Source organism: Gobio gobio, assembly GCF_949357685.1.
Source record: "Gobio gobio genome assembly, chromosome: 17".
NCBI lineage: Eukaryota > Metazoa > Chordata > Actinopteri > Cypriniformes > Gobionidae > Gobio > Gobio gobio.
In genome coordinates, this window is record NC_137110.1 from 52504496 (window position 1) to 52530442 (window position 25947).

A 25947-nucleotide genomic window follows, 5' to 3' on the forward strand; every position below is an offset into this window, starting at 1 on the left:
AGAAACGACTGAAAAAAGAACATTTTGTGCAGTGATAAGGTGGTTTAGTTAAAGTTATTTCCATATTAGAGTGTTTGGGAGCGGAGCTGTTCTAACTTTGAGTGATTTTTGTGGTAAAATGAATTCAAAAGTAATGAGATTAGTTGGGAAATGTATTTTTAAAGTCATTGTGAGAACATTGAGGTGTTCTTGAACTGGTCTTAAACGTCCTGCAGAAACCCTGAGGTCATGTGGTGTTTTTAATCTTGTGCTGCTGTACTTTCTCTTGATGTGGGTGTGTGAGAGCGACTATCAGACACTCACACACTCTGATGGCACACTATCATCAAACACACACACACACACACACACAGGTGCTGATATGGGATGGACCCGAGCGCCGGAGGAACTGAAGAACTCAAACATTGGTGTAAAAGGTTTAATGTCATGAGCAGTGAAAGTCTCGATTCATCTGTAAAACATAAAGTGGTAATTCAACTACGGCTTTGGTTCTCCAAGCCAACAATTACAAATATAAACACACACACACACACACACACACACACCTGCGACTCCTCATGAGTTAATATGAGACATAAACTCACAACTGAGAGAAAAGTTGCATTATTTTTCCCCCTTTCATTCACCCGACACATCACAAACTCCACATCAAAGCTGATTCCTGGGAATATTCACAAAAAGCTGTAAGAATTTATAAAACACGAGCGCAGGAGCTGTGCACTGCAAAACATGCTTTTCATACTTAGTATTTTTTGTCTTGTTTTCAGTCCAAATATCTAAAAAATCTTACATTAAGAAGCATTTACTAGACAAGCAAAAGTTGTTGTCTTGTTTTGGGGTAAAATAACTCAAAATTAAGGGAGTTTTTGCTTAAGAAAAGCAAAATAATCTAATAGGGTAAGCAAAATAATCTTGTTTTCTGTTTGAATTAACTTTATTTTGCTTACCTCATTGGCAGATTATTTTGCTTTTTAAATTTTGAGTTATTTTACCCCAAAACAAGACAGAAACTTTTGCTTGTCTAGTATATGCTTTTTAAAGGGTTAGTTCAGCCAAAACTGTAAATTGTGTCATTAATGACTGAGCCTCATGTGGTTGGACACCCGTCAGACCTCCGTTCATCTTCAGACACAAATGAAGATATTTTAGTGTAAATCTGATGCTCTGAAAGGCCTCCATTGGCTCAACTTTACACTCTCAAGACCCTTAAAAGACACTAAAGACTAAAGTTACAAAGTCCATCTCACTACAGCGGCTCTACAATAACTTTATGAAGACGAGAATAGTTTCTGTGCGCAAAAAACCCTAAATAACGACTTATATAGAGATGACGATTTCAAAACACGGCCTCATGAAGCTTCGAAGCGTTATGAATCAGTGAGTCGATTCAGCGGTTCAGAGCGTTATGAATCAGTGAGTCGATTCAGCGGTTCAGAGCGTTATGAATCAGTGAGTCGATTCAGCGGTTTGAAGCGTTATGAATCAGTAAGTTGATTCAGCGGTTCAGAGCGTTATGAATCAGTGAGTTGATTCAGCGGTTCAGAGCGTTATGAATCAGTGAGTCGATTCAGTGGTTTGAAGCGTTATGAATCAGTGAGCCTATTCAGCGGTTCGGAGAGTTATGAATCAGTGAGTCAATTCATGATTCGGATCGTGTGTCAAACCGCTGAAATTTGGCGATCCAAACCGCTGATTCGACTCACTGATTCATAACACTCCGAACTGCTGAATCGACTCACTGATTCATAACACTCCGAACCGCTAAATCGACTCACTGATTCATAACACTCCGAACCGCTGAATTGACTCACTGATTCATACAATCCGAACCGCTGAATCGACTCACTGATTCATAACACCGAACCGCTGAATTGACTCACTGATTCGTAACGCTCCGAACCGCTGAATCGACTCACTGATTCATAACACTCCAAACCGCTGAATCGACTCACTGATTCATAACGCTCTGAACTGCTGAATCGACTCACTGATTCATAACGCTCCGAACCGCTGAATCGACTCACTGATTCATAACGCTTCGAAGCTTCATGAGGCCGTGTTTTGAAATCGTCATCTCTATATAAGTCGTTATTTAGGGGTTTTTGCGCACAGAAACTATTCTCGTCTTCATAAAGTTATTGTAGAGCCGCTGTAGTGAGATGGACTTTGTAACTTTAGTCTTTAGTGTCTTTTAAGGGTCTTGAGAGTGTAAAGTTGAGCCAATGGAGGCCTTTCAGAGCATCAGATTTACACTAAAATATCTTCATTTGTGTCTGAAGATGAACGGAGGTCTGACGGGTGTCCAACCACATGAGGCTCAGTCATTAATCACACAATTTACAGTTTTGGGTGAATTAACCCTTTAAAGTAAGATTTTTTAGATATCTGGACTGAAAACCAGACTAAGTAAGAAAGCATATTTTGCAGTGTGAGTCCGGAGTGCAGCTCAGTCGTCCTTCGCTCTCTGCCGGAGGATCCTGGCTTTGCCGTTCTCCGTCTTCCTCTTCTTGAACGTGGCTCCAGCGCGGCCCTCGTCCCCCAGAGAGGTGATGGTGCGCTCCTTAAACCGGGGCCGGGGCTCCGGCGGGACGTCTGGAAGGGCCGGAGCGAAGCTTTCCACCTGCGGAAGCTGCAGATCCACCTTCTCACTGCAGACACAACACAAACACAGGTCAGAGGTCAGAGCACGGCCACTTCCTGTCTGGCTGGAGCTGGAGACGCTACAGGGACGTCTCTGGGGCTTCAGAAGCTTTTCCTAAACATTATCAAAGATTGTGTAAAACGTTTTAAGTCGCAATGAAACTTTTCATCTACATCTGAGTGTAATGTGACTTTGTGTGCAACTGTTGTTGATTGGATGTGGCGATGTGGGCGTGGCACTCAGAAGTGTATGCAGATGAGCGTGAGCTTACAGGGGCGGAGTTTAGAGGGGGAGGGGGGTCTAAAGCTATTTACTAATATTATTATAATTTAAAATGGCTGTTTTATACCAAGGCTGTGTTTATTTGGTCATAAATACAGTAAAAATGGAGAGAAAAAATACTAAATTCCCCAAAAAATGTTTTGGGTGCCAGGAGAATATCCAGGGAACGACACACACACACACAGACACACACACACACACACAGACACACACACACACACACACACACACACAGCCGTGGATCATCCAGGGAACGACACACACACACACACACAGCCGTGGATCATCCAGGGAACGACACACACACACACGCACACACACACACAGCCGTGGATCATCCAGGGAACGACACACACACACACACACGTGGATCATCCAGGGAACGACACACACACACACACACAGCCGTGGATCATCCAGGGAACGACACACACACACACACACACACACACGTGGATCATCCAGGGAACGACACACACACACACACACACGTGGATCATCCAGGGAACGACACACACACACACACACACACACGTGGATCATCCAGGGAACGACACACACACACACACACACACACGTGGATCATCCAGGGAATGACACACACACACACACACACACACACACGTGGATCATCCAGGGAACGACACACACACACACACACACACACACAGCCGTGGATCATCCAGGGAACGACACACACACACACACACACACACACGTGGATCATCCAGGGAACGACACACACACACACACACACGTGGATCATCCAGGGAACGACACACACACACACACACACACAGCCGTGGATCATCCAGGGAACGACACACACACACACACACACACACACAGCCGTGGATCATCCAGGGAACGACACACACACACACAGCCGTGGATCATCCAGGGAACGACACACACACACACACACACACACACACACAGCCGTGGATCATCCAGGGAACGACACACACACACACACACACACACAGCCGTGGATCATCCAGGGAACGACACACACACACACACACACAGCCGTGGATCATCCACGGAACGACACACACACACACACACACAGCCGTGGATCATCCACGGAACGACACACACACACACACACACAGCTGTGGATCATCCAGGGAACGACACACACACACACACACACACACACAGCCGTGGATCATCAGTGAACGACACACACACACACACACACAGCACTGAGAATCAATGATTCAGAAACTTTTTATCAGGGTTATTTTAATAAATTCAGCTTTTTTTTGTCTTCTGGACTATATGTAAACATGTTTTATGTGAAATATCGTATTCAGGACAGCACTAAATAAAAAATAACATGCATTTTGTATGATCCCTCTTATTTAGTTACAATTATTCCCTTTTTCACAGATTCTGCAAGCGGTTCACATACTTTTTCACGCCAATGTATATATCCTACATTTTCAACATAAACTTTCTCAAATTTCTTTCAAATGTTCATTATTTTCATTCAGTGTCAGCAATTTAATCAGATTTAACTGCTTATTTGCTGAAATCCTTCAACTGTTGTTACATGTATAGCCTAAAGCACGATTTAAATGTGTGTGTCATTCTCTCCCCCCCCCCATCCTCCTCCTCCTCCTCCTCCTCCTCCTCCTCCCACACACAGATTTACGCATCCCTGCACTTTACACACACCTTACATTAGGACATGTTCACACCTCATTCCTTTTCCCTTGTTTACAGTTAAGTTTTTGGTTTACAATAAAGAAAACTTTGGTCTCCCCTCATTTTTGCCACAGGCTATAAACCGGCCTGTGACAACTGTGGGATTACAGATTTAAGAAAGAACATTGCATTTAGCATTTAAGGTAAAAATGATGATATCAGATGAATTAGTCTGCTATGCAAATCTTCCAGACCTGTTTTACTGTTTTCAGAGGCTCTAGCAAGAGTCTCCTTTCCTGCCAGACCTGTTATTCTCTATTGTGTTTTAAATGAGATCACTGAGAGTCCATCTTTCGGAGCCCAGACGTTGCCCCTTTTGTCTTTAATGGCTCTGGGAATTGGAGTTCCTGGCCAGTATCAGCATGCGAATAGTTATGCTGATTCAATGGGACTGGTAGGGATTTCATAGTAGGGTGTGTCCTTTACCTACACAACATATGCATTCCTTTGTTTGAATGTCTCCTCCTCTGCTGTATAACCCCTCCCCCTGCTGTATAACCCCTCCCCCTGCTGTATAACCCCTCCCCTGCTGTATAACCCCTCCCCCTGCTGTATAACCCCTCCCCCTGCTGTATAACCCCTCCCCTGCTGTATAACCCCTCCCCCTGCTGTATAACCCCTCCCCTGCTGTATAACCCCTCCCCCTGCTGTATAACCCCTCCCCTGCTGTATAACCCCTCCCCCTGCGGTATAACCCCTCCCCCTGCTGTATAACCCCTCCCCTGCTGTATAACCCCTCCTCCTGCTGTATAACCCCTCCCCTGCTGTATAACCCCTCCCCTGCTGTATAACCCCTCCCCTGCTGTATAACCCCTCCCCTGCTGTATAACCCCTCCCCTGCTGTATAACCCCTCCCCTGCTGTATAACCCCTCCTCCTGCTGTATAACCCCTCCCCCTGCTGTATAACCCCTCCCCCTGCTGTATAACCCCTCCCCTGCTGTATAACCCCTCCTCCTGCTGTATAACCCCTCCCCCTGCGGTATAACCCCTCCCCCTGCTGTATAACCCCTCCCCTGCTGTATAACCCCTCCTCCTGCTGTATAACCCCTCCCCTGCTGTATAACCCCTCCCCCTGCTGTATAACCCCTCCCCCTGCTGTATAACCCCTCCCCTGCTGTATAACCCCTCCCCCTGCTGTATAACCCCTCCCCCTGCTGTATAACCCCTCCCCTGCTGTATAACCCCTCCCCCTGCTGTATAACCCCTCCCCTGCTGTATAACCCCTCCCCCTGCTGTATAACCCCTCCCCTGCTGTATAACCCCTCCCCCTGCGGTATAACCCCTCCCCCTGCTGTATAACCCCTCCCCTGCTGTATAACCCCTCCTCCTGCTGTATAACCCCTCCCCTGCTGTATAACCCCTCCCCTGCTGTATAACCCCTCCCCTGCTGTATAACCCCTCCTCCTGCTGTATATCCCCTCCCCCTGCTGTATAACCCCTCCTCCTGCTGTATAACCCCTCCCCTGCTGTATAACCCCTCCCCCTGCTGTATAACCCCTCCTCTGCTGTATAACCCCTCCTCCTGCTGTATAACCCCTCCCCCTGCTGTATAACCCCTCCCCCTGGTCTTCATCTTCTGAGTTTCCTACACTTTAGAACCCCTCCCCCTGCTGTATATCCCCTCCCCCTGCTGTATAACCCCTCCCCCTGCTGTATAACCCCTCCTCCTGCTGTATAACCCCTCCTCCTGCTGTATAACCCCTCCTCCTGCTGTATAACCCTCCCCCTGCTGTATAACCCCTCCCCCTGCTGTATAACCCCTCCCCCTGCTGTATAACCCCTCCTCCTGCTGTATAACCCCTCCCCCTGCTGTATAACCCCTCCTCCTGCTGTATAACCCCTCCCCCTGCTGTATAACCCCTCCTCCTGCTGTATAACCCCTCCTCCTGCTGTATAACCCCTCCCCCTGCTGTATAACCCCTCCCCCTGCTGTATAACCCCTCCCCCTGGTCTTCATCTTCTGAGTTTCCTACACTTTAGAAGAGAAAAGTTCACAACACAAGATACTCAAGACTAACATGAGACTGGCAGAAACTGTGTGTGTTATTAAATGTTTGGAGAATCCTGCATCCGTCGCTGAAGCGCTGTGGAGATCCAGCCTCGTGTTCATTATGGCGAGCGATTCGTCAAACTCGTGAACACGTCACTCGAGAACAGTTTGAAAACATAGTTTTTTTGGAAAATTCAAAATGGCGGAAAATTTTTGGGTGCAATCGAATCTTGAGTCAAGGAATAAGAAGAATCTTTCTTTGTTTCTAGCCCTTATGGTTTAAAAGTTATTAGCGTAAACGTGAGGTCACTGTGGACAGTAGGTGGCGCTAGAGCCATTGAGTTAGAGACGCGGTTCTATGGGCTAACATACACTCGAGAGCGTAAAGTAATTCACCTCTCACACACACACACACACACACACACACACACACACTGTCTTACTATGGATCTTTCACCGGCTGGATTTTTTCCCAGACTCCGTATGGATTGATCTTTCTGGCTCTCCTCACAGGGGTCACGACCTCCTTCACTGCGACAGTAACGCTGGTGTCTTCCTCCTTCTCCTCAGCGATCCCTCCATCATCAGAGGGTTTCTCTCCTCCATCATCTGCTGCCAGCTCCTCCTTCTTTTTCTGTGTGGAGAGCAAACACATTGAGTGTCATAGTGTGTGTGTGTGTGTGTGTGTGTGTGTGTGTGTGTGTGTGTGTGTGTGTGTGTGTGTGTGTGTGTGTGTGAGTGTGTGTGAGTGTGTGTGTGTGTGAGTGTGTGTGTGTGTGTGTGTGTGTGTGTGTGTGTGTGTGTGTGTGTGTGTGTGTGTGTGTGTGTGTGTGTGAGTGTGTGTGTGTGTGTGTGTGTGTGTGTGTGTGTGTGTGTGTGTGTGTGTGTGTGTGTGTGTGTGTGAGTGTGTGTGTGTGTGGCAGTGAACGAGGAACCAGCGCCTCACCCTGAAGCTGATCTTCGGGCCGCTGGGTTGTTTGGTTTGGTCTGGTTCTGGTTCTGGTTCTGGTTCTGGTTCTGGTTCTGGTTCTGGTGTGTGTTTGGGAGGGTCGGGCGTGTCTTCTGCTGCAGACGGAGCCTCAGGCTGAGCGGGAGAAGAGTTTTCAGCCCTTTCCATCACTTCACGAGGAGATTCAACCCCAGGAGGACAAATGTCTTCTGAACTGAAGCCATCCGGTTTTTCCCAGCTGGATTCTGGTCAGGAGGAGAAAAATCAAATTGTACAGCCTGACATATACACTCACCTAAAGGATTATTAGGAACACACACTAATACTGTGTTTGACCCTTTCTCCTTCAGAACTGCCTTAATTCTCTCCACCCTTCTTGTTTTGTTGTTCTGTGTGAAACTAGTTTTGTTGTTGGGTCATTCCGTGTCAGAGATCCCCGGCTAAAAATGTTGATGGTGAAAGAGACATAAATGTAGAAGAACACCAAAATATTGATTGTCGTGAATGTACACTCACCTAAAGGATTATTAGGAACACACACTAATACTGTGTTTGACCCCTTTCTCCTTCAGAACTGCCTTAATTCTACGTGGCATTGACTCAACAAGCTGCTGAAAGCATTCTTTAGAAATGTTGGCCCATATTGATAGGAGAGCATCTGCAGTTGATGGAGATTTGTGGGATGCACATCCAGGGCACGAAGCTCCCGTTCCACCACATCCCAAAGATGCTCTATTGGGTTGAGATCTGGAGACTGTGGGGCCATTTTAGGCCCATCATTGTCATGTTCAAGAAACCAGTTTGAAATGATTGGAGCTTTGTGACGGTGCATTTTATTTATTTCATCTATTTCCACTCATTCACATCTCAGTCTCATGGCTCTAACTGAAACCTGGATCAAACCAGAAGACACTGCCACTCCTGCGGCTCTCATTCACATTCACCATCTTGATCTTATCTACACACGCTACTGCTCCACAGACGTCACTTGACTTTAGTTACTCCTTTACACACCTCAGATCACTTTCTCATCACTCTTAACCTCCTACTGACTCCTGACACAACACACACTCCTCCACAGATCACCTTTCGGCGTAATCTCACTCTCTCCCTCTCGTCTATCCACTATGGTTTCATCCTCACTCCCTCCACCTGCTCAGTTCTCAGCACTAGACACTAACAGTGCTACTGACACTCTTTGCTCATCTCTAACATCTTGCTTAGAAAACCTCTGTCCCGTTTCATCCAGGCCAGCCCGCACCACCCCCTCCGCCCCCTGGCTGTCCGATGTTCTCCGCGAACATCGCTCTGGGCTCCGAGCGGCAGAGAGGAAGTGGCGTAAAACTAAAAACACTACTGACCTAACCCTGTATCAGTCTCTTCTCGCGTCTTTCTCTACTAATGTCTCCACTGCTAAAACTACATACTATCACAACAAAATACACAACTGCTCTGACTCTCGTGCACTCTTCAGAACGTTCTCTTCGCTCCTCTTTAGGGTGTCATGGAGAGGTGAAGTGTCTAAGTCACATAATCTAGCCACTGGAGTTCCACAGGGCTCAGTGCTTGGACCACTTCTCTTCTCCATCTACATGTCATCACTGGGATCGGTCATTCAGAAACATGGCTTTTCCTATCACTGCTATGCCGACGACACTCAACTCTACTTCTCATTTCAACCAGATGATCCAACGGTTGGTGTTCGTATCGCTGCCTGCCTAACAGACATTTCTGCCTGGATGAAGGAACATCACCTGCAACTCAACCTTGCAAAGACTGAACTGCTTGTGGTCTCTGCCAACCCAGCACTTCATCATAATCTCTCCATTCAGCTAGGATCATCAACCATAACTCCGTCCAGGACAGCCAGGAACCTTGGGGTTGTGATTGATGATCAACTTAAATTCACTGACCACATTACTGCAACAACCCGGTCCTGCAGATTTGCGTTATACAACATTAGGAAGATTAGACCCTTCCTATCAGAGCAGACCACACAACTACTGGTCCAAGCTCTTGTTCTCTCCAGACTGGACTACTGTAATGCTCTTCTAGCGGGCCTTCCGGCATGCACTATCAAACCCTTGCAACTGATCCAGAATGCAGCGGCGAGGGTGATCTTTAACGAGCCGAAGAGAGCGCACGTCACGCCTCTCCTCATCAGTCTCTTCATCAGTCTCCACTGGCTACCAATAGCTGCTCGCATCAAATTCAAGGCACTGGTACTCGCCTTCAAAGCAACCACTGGCTCTGCACCAATTTACCTTAACTCGCTTGTTCAGACTTACACACCCTCCAGGAGTTTGCGTTCTACCAGTGAACGACGCCTTGAGGTGCCATCCCAGAGAGGCATGAAATCACTGTCACGGACCTTTTCCTGGAGCGCCCCCACCTGGTGGAATGACCTGCCTATCTCAATTCGAGCGGCCGAGTCTGTAGCCATTTTCAAAAAACATCTAAAGACGCATCTCTTCCAGCAGCACCTGACCAATCAAGAATAGCACTTAACATTCTATTCATTTTCTGTCTGTCTAATTTATAAAATAAAAAAAATCCTGTGTGTTCTGTGTTAGATTAACTGAGACTTGTTACAGCACTTGCATACTGTAGCCTCTGACTGTTGTAGTTGCTTCTATTGCTCTCATTTGTAAGTCGCTTTGGATAAAAGCGTCTGCTAAATGACTAAATGTAAATGTAAATGTAATGCATTATCCTGCTGGAAGTAGCCATCAGAGGATGGGGACATGGTGCTCATAAAGGGATGGACATGGTCAGAAACAATGCTCAGGTAGGCCGTGGCATTTAAACCATGCCCAATTGGCACTAAGGGGCCTAAAGTGTGCCAAGAAAACATCCCCCACACCATTACACCACCACCACCAGCCTGCACAGTGGGAACAAGGCATGATGATCCATGTTCTCATTCTGTTTACGCCAAATTCTGACTCTACCATCTGAATGTCTCAACAGAAATCCAGACTCATCAGACCAGGCAACATTTTTCCAGTCTTCAACGGTCCAATTTTGGTGAGCTGGTGCAAATTGTCGCCTCTTTTTCCTCTTTGTAGTGGAGATGAGTGGTACCCGGTGGGGTCTTCTGCTGTTGTAGCCCATCCGCCTCAAGGTTGTGTGTGTTGTGGCTTCACAAATGCTTTGCTGCAGACCTCGGTTGTAACGAGTGGTTATTTCAGTCAAAGTTGCTCTTCTATCAGCTTGAATCAGTCGGCCCATGACCTCTGACCTCTAGCATCAACAAGGCATTTTCTCCCACAGGACTGCCGCAGACTGGATGCTTTTCCCTTTTCACACCATTCTTTGTAAACCCTAGAAATGGTTGTGTGTGAAAATCCCAGTAACTGAGCAGATTGTGAAATACTCAGACCGGCTCGTCTGGCACCAACAACCATGCCACGCTCAAAATAGCTTAAATCTCCTTTCTTTCCCATTCCGACATTCAGTGTGGAGTTCAGGAGATTGACTTGACCAGGACCACACCCCTAAATGCATTGAAGACACTGCCATGTGATTGGTTGATTAGATCATTGCATTAATGAGAAATTGAACAGGTGTTCCTAATAATCTTTTAGGTGAGTGTATATGCACACACACTTGCTAAACGAGTCTAAACTCTCAGAAGGACTGCAGTTCATCCTTTAGAGGCTTTAGAGCGTGAGAGGAATGAGTATCTGAAGCGGAGCGTGTTTTCTTACGGCCGGTCTCTGTGTTGTAGTAGTACATATACCCATCCGGACTCACGGCCTCCATCCACGCAGCGGCTGACAGATCCTGCACAGATAAACCTGGCATTAGATCTGGACCACAAGAACCTCACACACGTTGAGACGGACGAGTTAGCTCACCTGCGGCTGCCCGTGTCCTGATGACCAGCTGTCCCGGAACCCGTCCGGTTTCTCCCACCGAGACTCTGAGATCAAGGACACACAGTGACACTCAGAACACGGACACGCGTGTGCATGTCAAGCCCATGTGTGGCGTCTCACCTCCTGAGGTGGTGTTGTAATAATACACCTGACCATCGCCTGTGGCTCCTCCCACCCAAACATCCGGCCGGCTGCTGCTGCTGCTGCTGGCTTCTGACGGCACGTTTGCCGCACGTTTCTTGGTTTTTTTGGGGGTTTTAACAGGAGCTTTAACAGGAGCTTTAACAGGAGCTGGTGATGGAGGCAAACTCTCGCCTGCACAGAGACACGAGAACCATCAGCTCGATCGCACACGGGACTGTAAACATGTTAGCGATCCGCATTACAAGAGCATTATGTAATCAGATTACTTTTTGATGTAACAAGAAAAGTAACAAATTACAAGTAACGTGGATTATGTAATCAGATTACTTTTTGATGTGACGAATAAAGTAACAAATTACAAGTAACGTGGATTATGTAATCAGATTACTTTTTGATGTAACAAGAAAAGTAACAAATTACAAGTAACGTGGATTATGTAATCAGATTACTTTTTGATGTGACGAATAAAGTAACAAATTACAAGTAACGTGCATTATGTAATCAGATTACTTTTTGATTTGACGAATAAAGTAACAAATTACAAGTAACGTGGATTATGTAATCAGATTACTTTTTGATTTGACGAATAAAGTAACAAATTACAAGTAACGTGCATTATGTAATCAGATTACTTTTTGATTTGACGAATAAAGTAACAAATTACAAGTAACGTGGATTATGTAATCAGATTACTTTTTGATGTGACGAATAAAGTAACAAATTACAAGTAACGTGGATTATGTAATCAGATTACTTTTTGATTTGACGAATAAAGTAACAAATTACAAGTAACGTGCATTATGTAATCAGATTACTTTTTGATTTGACGAATAAAGTAACAAATTACAAGAAACGTGGATTATGTAATCAGATTACTTTTTGATGTGACGAATAAAGTAACAAATTACAAGTAACGTGGATTATGTAATCAGATTACTTTTTGATTTGACGAATAAAGTAACAAATTACAAGTAACGTAGATTATGTAATCAGATTACTTTTTGATGTGACGAATAAAGTAACAAATTACAAGTAACGTGCATTACATAATCAGATTACTTTTTGATGTGACGAATAAAGTAACAAATTACAAGTAATGTGCATTACATAATCAGATTACTTTTTGATTTAATGAGAAAAGTAACAAATTACAAGTAACATGCATTACATAATCAGATTACTTTTTGATGTGACGAATAAAGTAACAAATTACAAGTAATGTGCATTATGTAATCAGATTACTTTTTGATGTGACGAATAAAGTAACAAATTACAAGTAACGTGCATTATGTAATCAGATTACTTTTTGATGTAACGAATAAAGTAACAAATTACAAGTAACGTGGATTATGTAATCAGATTACTTTTTGATGTGACGAATAAAGTAACGTGGATTATGTAATCAGATTACTTTTTGATTTGACGAATAAAGTAACAAATTACAAGTAACGTGGATTATGTAATCAGATTACTTTTTGATGTGACGAATAAAGTAACAAATTACAAGTAACGTGCATTACATAATCAGATTACTTTTTGATGTGACGAATAAAGTAACAAATTACAAGTAACGTGCATTATGTAATCAGATTACTTTTTGATGTGACGAATAAAGTAACAAATTACAAGTAACGTGCATTATGTAATCAGATTACTTTTTGATGTGACGAATAAAGTAACAAATTACAAGTAACGTGGATTATGTAATCAGATTACTTTTTGATTTGACGAATAAAGTAACAAATTACAAGTAACGTGGATTATGTAATCAGATTACTTTTTGATGTGACGAATAAAGTAACAAATTACAAGTAACGTGGATTATGTAATCAGATTACTTTTTGATTTGACGAATAAAGTAACAAATTACAAGTAACGTGGATTATGTAATCAGATTACTTTTTGATGTGACGAATAAAGTAACAAATTACAAGTAACGTGCATTATGTAATCAGATTACTTTTTGATGTAACGAATAAAGTAACAAATTACAAGTAACGTGGATTATGTAATCAGATTACTTTTTGATGTGACGAATAAAGTAACGTGGATTATGTAATCAGATTACTTTTTGATTTGACGAATAAAGTAACAAATTACAAGTAACGTGGATTATGTAATCAGATTACTTTTTGATGTGACGAATAAAGTAACAAATTACAAGTAACGTGGATTATGTAATCAGATTACTTTTTGATGTAACAAATAAAGTAACAAATTACAAGTAACGTGGATTATGTAATCAGATTACTTTTTGATGTGACGAATAAAGTAACAAATTACAAGTAACGTGCATTACATAATCAGATTACTTTTTGATGTGACGAATAAAGTAACAAATTACAAGTAATGTGCATTACATAATCAGATTACTTTTTGATTTAATGAGAAAAGTAACAAATTACAAGTAACATGCATTACATAATCAGATTACTTTTTGATGTGACGAATAAAGTAACAAATTACAAGTAATGTGCATTATGTAATCAGATTACTTTTTGATTTAATAAGAAAAGTAACAAATTACAAGTAACATGCATTACATAATCAGATTACTTTTTGATGTGACGAATAAAGTAACAAATTACAAGTAACGTGCATTATGTAATCAGATTACTTTTTGATGTGACGAATAAAGTAACAAATTACAAGTAACGTGCATTATGTAATCAGATTACTTTTTGATGTGACGAATAAAGTAACAAATTACAAGTAACGTGGATTATGTAATCAGATTACTTTTTGATGTGACGAATAAAGTAACAAATTACAAGTAACGTGGATTATGTAATCAGATTACTTTTTGATTTGACGAATAAAGTAACAAATTACAAGTAACGTGGATTATGTAATCAGATTACTTTTTGATGTGACGAATAAAGTAACAAATTACAAGTAACGTGGATTATGTAATCAGATTACTTTTTGATGTGACGAATAAAGTAACAAATTACAAGTAACGTGCATTATGTAATCAGATTACTTTTTGATGTGACAAATAAAGTAACAAATTACAAGTAACGTGCATTACATAATCAGATTACTTTTTGATTTAACGAGAAAAGTAACAAATTGCAAGTAACATGCATTACATAATCAGATTACTTTTTGATGTGACGAATAAAGTAATAAATTACAAGTAACGTGCATTATGTAATCAGATTACTTTTTGATTTAATGAGAAAAGTAACATTATTTTTTAAAAGTAATGCACATTCGCTTTTAGTTTATTTTTTGTATCACTGAATTAAAAGTCTCTCTCTTCATAACTCAGGAAATATTCTACGTGCTCAGAATATCATCATATTCTAAATGTGTTTTTAAAAGAAACAATACAGGCTATGATGTCATATATGCATGCGTTAAACACCCGCGAGGACTAGATGAGAGCGAGTCTCTGCCAGGGGAGAAAAAGTCATGCAAAGTATCATAGATTACATTACATAAAAAGTAAATGCAATAAGTAACTTTTTTAGAGTATTAATATTGTAACACATGACTTCTGAAAGTAAGTGCTGACCTGAAGACTGAGCCGTGAGTCTCTTCAGATCCTCCTCATACGCCTTCAGAGCCGCTTCCTCCATCGCTGCGAACTCCTTCGACATCTTCTGCTCCTGCTTGGCCTTCGCCACGCTTTTCTTCTTAATCTGTCATGAACATGGACAGGGTCACATGAGCGCTGCTGGCCAATCAGAGAGCGCCTCACACTCTTATCAGCACACACATGCGGCTCTGACAGCAGCAGCCAACATTCTGTTTACCAGCACTTTATACACAACACATCTACACATCACCTTCACATCTACACATTAGACATCTACACATCACCTACACATCTACACATTAGACATCTACACATCACCTACACATCTACACATTAGACATCTACACATCTACACATTAGACATCTACACATCACTTACACATCTACACATTGGACATCTACACATCTACACATTAGACATCTACACATCACCTACACATCTACACATCACCTACACATCTACACATCACCTACACATCACTTACACATCTACACATTAGACATCTACACATCACCTACACATCTACACATTAGACATCTACACATCACCTACACATCTACACATTAGACATCTACACATCTACACATTAGACATCTACACATCACCTACACATCTACACATTAGACATCTACACATCACTTACACATCTACACATTGGACATCTACACATCTACACATTAGACATCTACACATCACCTACACATCTACACATCACCTACACATCTACACATCACCTACACATCTACACATCACCTACACATCTACACATTAGACATCTACACATCACCTACACATCTACACATTAGACATCTACACATCACCTACACATCTACACATCACCTAAACATCTACACATTAGACATCTACACATCTACACATCTAAACATCACCTACACATCTACACATTAGACGTCTACACATCTACACATTAGACATCTACACATCACCTACACATCTACACATCTACACAATAGACATCTACACATCACCTACACATCTACACATCACCTACACATCTACACATCACCTACACATCTACACATCACCTACACATCTACACATCACCTACACATCTACACATCACCTACACATCTACACATTAGACATCTACACATCACCTACACATCTACACATTAGACATCTACACATCACCTACACATCTACACATTAGACATCTACACATCACCTACACATCTACACATTAGACATCTACACATCATCTACTCATCTACACGTCATCTAAACGTCATCTACACGTCATCTACACGTCATCTACACGTCGTCATCTACACGTCGTCATCTACTCATCATCTACTCATCATCTACTCATCATCTACTCATCATCTACTCATCATCTACTCATCATCTACTCATCATCTACTCATCATCTACACATCATCTACACATCATCTACACATCATCTACACATCATCTACACTTCTACACATCAACTACACATCAACTACACATCATCTACACATCATCTACACATCATCTACACATCATCTACACTTCTACACATCAACTACACATCAACTACACATCATCTACACATCATCTACACATCTTCTACACATCAACTACACATCATCTACACATCATCTACACATCATCTACACATCATCTACACATCATCTACACATCATCTACACATCATCTACACATCACCTACACATAATCTACTCATCATCTACTCATCATCTACTCATCATCTACTCATCATCTACTCATCATCTACTCATCATCTACTCATCATCTACTGATCATCTACTCATCATCTACTCATCATCTACTCATCATCTACACTTCTACACATCATCTACACATCATCTACAAATCTACACATCATCTACACATCACCTACACATAATCTACATCATCTACACATCATCTACACATCACCTACACATCACCTACACATCACCTACACGTCACCTACACGTCACCTACACGTCACCTACACGTCACCTACACGTCACCTACACGTCACCTACACGTCACCTACACGTCACCTACACGTCACCTACACATCACCTACACATCACCTACACATCTACACATCACCTACACATCTACACATCACCTACACATCTACACATCTACACATCACCTACACATCTACACATTAGACATCTACACATCACCTACACATCTACACATCACCTACACATCTACACATCACCTACACCTCTACACATCTACACATCACCTACACATCTACACATCACCTACACCTCTACACATCTACACATCACCTACACATCTACACATCACCTACACCTCTACACATTAGACATCTACACATCACCTACACATCTACAAATTAGACATCTACACATCACCTACACATCTACACATTAGACATCTACACATCACCTACACATCTACACATTAGACATCTACACATCATCTACACGTCATCTACACGTCATCTACACGTCATCTACACGTCATCATCTACTCATCATCTACTCATCATCTACTCATCATCTACTCATCATCTACTCATCATCTACTCATCATCTACTCATCATCTACACTTCTACACATCATCTACACATCATCTACACATCATCTACACATCATCTACACATCAACTACACGTCAACTACACGTCATCTACACGTCATCTACACGTCATCTACACGTCATCTACACGTCATCTACACGTCATCATCTACTCATCATCTACTCATCATCTACACATCATCTACACATCATCTACACATCATCTACACATCACCTACTCATCATCTACTCATCATCTACTCATCATCTACTCATCATCTACACATCACCTACACATCACCTACACATCACCTACACATCACCTACACATCACCTACACATCACCTACACATCACCTACACATCACCTACACATCACCTACACATCTACACATCGTCTACACATCGTCTACACATCATCTACACATCATCTACACATCACCTACACATCTACACATCTACACATCACCTACACATCATCTACACATCACCTACACATCGTCTACACATCACCTACACATCACCTACACATCTACACATCACCTACACATCATCTACACATCACCTACACATCACCTACACATCGTCTACACATCACCTACACATCACCTACACCTCGTCTACACATCACATACACATCTACACATCACCTAAACATCATCTACACATCACCTACACATCTACACATCACCTACACATCATCTACACATCACCTACACATCGTCTACACATCACCTACACATCGTCTACACATCACCTACACATCACCTACACATCTACACATCACCTACACCTCTACACATCTACACATCACCTACACATCACCTACACCTCTACACATCTACACATCACCTACACATCTACACATCACCTACACATCTACACATCTACACATCACCTACACCTCTACACATCTACACATCACCTACACATCTACACATTAGACATCTACACATCACCTACACATCTACACATTAGACATCTACACATCACCTACACATCTACACATTAGACATCTACACATCATCTACACGTCATCTACACGTCATCTACACGTCATCATCTACTCATCATCTACTCATCATCTACTCATCATCTACTCATCATCTACACATCATCTACACATCATCTACACATCATCTACACATCAACTACACATCAACTACACGTCATCTACACGTCATCATCTACTCATCATCTACACATCACCTACACATCTACACATCACCTACACATCATCTACACATCACCTACACATCGTCTACACATCACCTACACATCATCTACACATCATCTACACATCACCTACACATCACCTACACATCACCTACACATCGTCTACACATCACCTACACATCACCTACACATCACCTACACATCACCTACACATCACCTACACCTCGTCTACACATCACATACACATCTACACATCACCTAAACATCATCTACACATCACCTACACATCACCTACACATCGTCTACACATCACCTACACATCACCTACACATCACCTACACGTCACCTACACGTCACCTACACATCACCTACACATCACCTACACATCACCTACACATCACCTACACATCTACACATCACCTACACATCTACACATCACCTACACCTCTACACATCTACACATCACCTACACATCTACACATCACCTACACCTCTACACATCTACACATCACCTACACATCTACACATTAGACATCTACACATCACCTACACATCTACACATCACCTACACATCTACACATCACCTACACATCACCTACACATCTACACATCACCTACACATCTACACATCTACACATCACCTACACCTCTACACATCTACACATCTACACATCACCTACACATCTACACATTAGACATCTACACATCACCTACACATCTACACATTAGACATCTACACATCACCTACACATCTACACATTAGACATCTACACATCATCTACACGTCATCTACACGTCATCTACACGTCATCATCTACTCATCATCTACTCATCATCTACTCATCATCTACTCATCATCTACTCATCATCTACTCATCATCTACACTTCTACACATCATCTACACATCATCTACACATCATCTACACATCAACTACACATCAACTACACGTCATCTACACGTCATCATCTACTCATCATCTACACATCATCTACACATCACCTACACATCTACACATCACCTACACATCATCTACACATCACCTACACATCGTCTACACATCACCTACACATCACCTACACATCACCTACACATCACCTACACATCACCTACACATCGTCTACACATCACCTACACATCACCTACACATCACCTACACCTCGTCTACACATCACATACACATCTACACATCACCTAAACATCATCTACACATCACCTACACATCTACACATCACCTACACATCATCTACACATCACCTACACATCGTCTACACATCACCTACACATCGTCTACACATCACCTACACATCACCTACACATCTACACATCACCTACACATCATCTACACATCACCTACACATCACCTACACATCGTCTACACATCACCTACACATCACCTACACCTCGTCTACACATCACATACACATCTACACATCACCTAAACATCATCTACACATCACCTACACATCTACACATCACCTACACATCATCTACACATCACCTACACATCGTCTACACATCACCTACACATTACCTACACATCTACACATCACCTACACATCACCTACACATCGTCTACACATCGTCTACACATCGTCTACACATCACCTACACATCACCTACACATCACCTACACATCACCTACACATCACCTACACATCACCTACACATCACCTACACATCGTCTACACATCGTCTACACATCACCTACACATCACCTACACATCACCTACACATCACCTACACATCATCTACACATCGTCTACACATCGTCTACACATCGTCTACACATCGTCTACACATTAGACGCCTACACATTAGACATCTACACATCATCTACTCATCTACACATCATCTACACATCATCTACACATCATCTACACATCATCTACACATCATCTACACATCATCTACACATCGTCTACACATTAGACATCTACACATTAGACATCTACACATCTACACATCATCTACACACTGAGTACAGTACGCTACACACTGAGTGCACGCTACACACTGAGTACACCCTACACACTGAGTACAGCATGCTACACACTGAGTACAGCACGCTACACACTGAGTACACCCTACACACTGAGTACAGCACGCTACACACTGAGTACACCCTACACACTGAGTACAGCACGCTACACACTGAGTACAGCACGCTACACACTAAGTACAGCACGCTACACACTAAGTACAGCACGCTACACACTGAGTACAGCACGCTACACACTGAGTACAGCACGCTACACACTGAGTACAGCACGCTACACACTAAGTACAGCACGCTACACACTAAGTACAGCACGCTACACACTGAGTACAGCACGCTACACACTGAGTACAGCACGCTACACACTGAGTACAGCACGCTACACACTGAGTACAGCACGCTACACACTGAGTACAGTACGCTACACACTGAGTATACTCTACACACTGAGTATACTCTACACACTGAGTACAGCACGCTACACACTGAGTACAGCACGCTACACACTGAGTATACGCTACACACTGAGTACAGCACGCTACACACTGAGTACAGCACGCTACACACTGAGTACAGCACGCTACACACTGAGTACAGCACGCTACACACTAAGTACAGCACGCTACACACTAAGTACAGCACGCTACACACTGAGTACAGCACGCTACACACTGAGTACAGCACGCTACACACTGAGTACAGCACGCTACACACTGAGTACAGCACGCTACACACTGAGTACAGCACGCTACACACTAAGTACAGCACACTACACACTAAGTACAGCACGCTACACACTGAGTACAGCACGCTACACACTGAGTACAGCACACTACACACTGAGTACAGCACGCTACACACTAAGTACAGCACGCTACACACTAAGTACAGCACGCTACACACTGAGTACAGCACGCTACACACTGAGTACAGCACGCTACACACTGAGTACAGCACGCTACACACTGAGTACAGTACGCTACACACTGAGTATACTCTACACACTGAGTATACTCTACACACTGAGTACAGCACGCTACACACTGAGTACAGCACGCTACACACTGAGTACAGCACGTTACACACTGAGTATACGCTACACACTGAGTATACGCTACACACTGAGTATACGCTACACGCTGAGTATACGCTACACACTGAGTACAGCACGCTACACACTGAGTACAGCACGCTACACACTGAGTACAGCACGCTACACACTGAGTACAGCACGCCACACACTGAGTACAGTACGCTACACACTGAGTACAGCACGCTACACACTGAGTACAGCACGCTACACACTAAGTACAGCACGCTACACACTAAGTACAGCACGCTACACACTGAGTACAGCACGCTACACACTGAGTACAGCACGCTACACACTGAGTACAGCACGCTACACACTGAGTACAGTACGCTACACACTGAGTATACTCTACACACTGAGTATACTCTACACACTGAGTACAGCACGCTACACACTGAGTACAGCACGCTACACACTGAGTACAGCACGTTACACACTGAGTATACGCTACACACTGAGTATACGCTACACACTGAGTATACGCTACACACTGAGTACAGCACGCTACACACTGAGTACAGCACGCTACACACTGAGTACAGCACGCTACACACTGAGTATACGCTACACACTGAGTATACGCTACACACTGAGTATACGCTACACACTGAGTACAGCACGCTACACACTGAGTACAGCACGCTACACACTGAGTACAGCACGCTACACACTGAGTACAGCACGCTACACACTGAGTACAGCACGCCACACACTGAGTACAGCACGCCACACACTGAGTACAGCACGCCACACACTGAGTACAGCACGCCACACACTGAGTACAGCACGCTACACACACTGAGTACAGCACGCTACACACACTGAGTACAGCACGCTACACACACTGAGTACAGCACGCTACACACTGAGTACAGCACGCTACACACTGAGTACAGTACGCTACACACTGAGTACAGTACGCTACACACTGAGTACAACACGCTACACACTGAGTACAGCACGCTACACACTGAGTACAGCACGCTACACACTGAGTACAGCACGCTACACACTGAGTACAGCACGCTACACACACTGAGTACAGCACGCTACACACACTGAGTACAGCACGCTACACACACTGAGTACAGCACGCTACACACTGAGTACAGCACGCTACACACTGAGTACAGCACGCTACACACTGAGTACAGCACGCTACACACTGAGTACAGTACGCTACACACTGAGTACAGCACGCCACACACTGAGTACAGCACGCCACACACTGAGTACAGCACGCCACACACTGAGTACAGCACGCTACACACTGAGTACAGCACGCTACACACTGAGTACAGCACGCTACACACTGAGTACAGCACTCTACACACTGAGTACAGCACTCTACACACTGAGTACAGCACGCTACACACTGAGTACAGCACGCTACACACTGAGTACAGCACGCTACACACTGAGTACAGCACGCCACACACTGAGTACAGCACGCCACACACTGAGTACAGCACGCCACACACTGAGTACAGCACGCCACACACTGAGTACAGCACGCTACACACTGAGTACAGCACGCTACACACTGAGTACAGCACGCTACACACTGAGTACAGCACTCTACACACTGAGTACAGCACTCTACGCACTGAGTACAGCACGCTACGCACTGAGTACAGTACGCTACACACACTGAGTACAGCACGCTACACACACTGAGTACAGCACGCTACACACTGAGTACAGCACGCTACACACTGAGTACAGCACGCTACACACTGAGTACAGCACGCTACACACTGAGTACAGCACGCTACACACTGAGTACAGCACGCTACACACTGAGTATAGTACGCTACACACTGAGTATAGTATGCTACACACTGAGTATAGTATGCTACACACTGAGTATAGTATGCTACACACTGAGTACAGTACGCTACACACTGAGTACAGTACGCTACACACTGAGTATAGTACGCTACACACTGAGTACAGTACGCTACACACTGAGTACAGTACGCTACACACTGAGTACAGTACGCTACAAACTGAGTACAGTACGCTACACACTGAGTATAGTACGCTACACACTGAGTACAGCACGCTACACACTGATTACAGTACGCTACACACTGATTACAGTACGCTACGCTACACACTGAGTACAGCACGCTACACACTGAGTACAGTACGCTACACACTGATTACAGTACGCTACGCTACACACTGATTACAGTACGCTACGCTACACACTGATTACAGTACGCTACGCTACACACTGAGTACAGTACGCTACACACTGAGTATACGCTACACACTGAGTATACGCTACACACTGAGTATACGCTACACACTGAGTATACGCTACACACTGAGTATACGCTACACACTGAGTATACGCTACACACTGAGTATACGCTACACACTGAGTATACGCTACACACAGCAGAATCAGGAAGGATACTAAGTGAGTGAACACATGATCAGGTCGAAGCTCGAGTAGTGTTGCTTTACCTCTGCGATTTTTGCCGCGACATTCTCTTTGTGGTTCTTCCCTCTCTCGTGGAAGTCGACGCTCTGCGTGAGAAACACACGGAAGCACATCAGCTCGAGTCGATGAGAGTGTGTGTGTGTGTGTGTGTGTGTGTGTGTGTGTGTGTGTGTGTGTGTGTGTGTGTGTGTGTGTGTGTGTGTGTGTGTGTGTGTGTGTGTGTGTGTGTGTGTGTGTGTGTGTGTGTGTGTGTGTGTGTGTGTGTGTGTGTTTGTGAGGATTCACTCACCGGCTTGTTATCTGCGATCCAGCACTTACAGTACTGACAGAACTTCTTCGGCTGGGACTTCCAGTAATCAGCCCTTCATTACAAACACACACACACACACACACACACACACACACACACACACACACACACACACACACACACACACACACACACACACACACACACACACACACACACACACACACACACACACACACACACACACACACACACACACAGATACTACATCAGTCACAGCTAGAGCTCGTGAAGCGTCTGATTCAAATCCGCGTGATTACTTACATTATGAAGGATGAAAACCTCAGATTCCTTCCCTTAAATGTACATCAGTGTTTTACTCCATCTACATGCTCACTGATGAGTGCTCACTGCTGTCACTTCTAAATGACGTCACTAGCAGCGCGACAAACCTTGGTGAAGGAAGCTCAAATAAAACAAGACAAATATCACAAATATGAGACTGAATGCTTACTCCATATTGATAAACCACATTAGACCCATATGCGGATGTGTCGTTACACACACAGCGCTCGTGAATGTGTGTGAGTGTGAGTGTGAGTATAAGTCCGCATCAGGCGCTCTATGTGTCAGCGCCTCCCATATGGTCTAGCGGTTAGGATTCCTGGTTTTCACCCAGGCGGCCCGGGTTCGACTCCCGGTATGGGAAGACAATCTTTTTCACACTTCACAACATAATTCAAGATTTCATTCGAGTTATTATGGTTCATAATTAATAATCTTTAGTTAGTCATAGTATTTCAAACGTGCACGAACTACAGAAACAAACTCATATGATATGATGTCAAAAACTCATAAAAGCTGTTTCAGCTCTGAATCATTTCACAAATAAATGCATATTCAGTTCAGAAGATTTCATTATGGGATGTTTACTTTGTCAAAATTTAATTAATATTAGTATGTCAGCATTTCAAATTTCCATCTCATAACTATGATTTGCAAAGTCATAATTTGTCTTTTTGTCATAATTATGATCATTCTGAATTTTGTCAATTTCGAGTTTTTACTGTCATAATTATGATTATTAGTAGTATGTTATTAGTAGCAATATAGTAGCAATTAGTAGTATGTTATTAGTAGCAATATAGTAGCAATTAGTAGTATGTTATTAGTAGCAATATAGTATGTTTACATTTCACATTTTCATCTAATAATTATGACGTACAGACCCATCATTTCTTACTTTGTCATAATTAAAACCTTTAAAGTAATATTTTTTTGTCATAATTTCGATTTCTGTCATAATTACGCCTTTAAATTAATAA

The 25947-nt window shown here is 43.2% G+C and overlaps 1 protein-coding gene across 2 annotated transcripts; it reads right to left on the reverse strand.

Annotated features, from left to right (window-relative positions):
- Positions 1-404: 404 nt before the first annotated feature.
- wbp4 (WW domain binding protein 4) lies at positions 405-25068 on the reverse strand. Of its 2 annotated transcripts, none has more exons than XM_079841586.1 (11): positions 24947-25068; positions 24662-24734; positions 24396-24458; positions 15122-15248; positions 11578-11772; positions 11437-11501; positions 11287-11362; positions 7574-7821; positions 7071-7261; positions 2335-2648; positions 405-1112 (listed from the first exon to the last, which is right to left on the reverse strand). In XM_079841586.1, coding segments are annotated over exons 1-10 (1242 nt in total). In that variant the 5' UTR covers positions 24949-25068; the 3' UTR covers positions 405-1112; positions 2335-2446. The 2 variants fall into 2 exon arrangements, with proteins under 2 accessions (XP_079697712.1, XP_079697713.1); XM_079841587.1 differs by having other exon boundaries at positions 405-1086; positions 2308-2648.
- Between the last annotated feature and the right edge of the window lie 879 nt (positions 25069-25947).

Excerpts from the sequence above, each read along its gene's own strand:
- wbp4 (XM_079841586.1), bottom strand. Across the intron at positions 11,363-11,436 it reads CAGGACACGGGCAGCCGCAG|GATCTGTCAGCCGCTGCGTG; the intron begins GTGAGCTAACTC and ends TTATCTGTGCAG. Across the intron at positions 7,262-7,573 it reads GCCCGAAGATCAGCTTCAGG|AAAAAGAAGGAGGAGCTGGC; the intron begins GTGAGGCGCTGG and ends CTCTCCACACAG.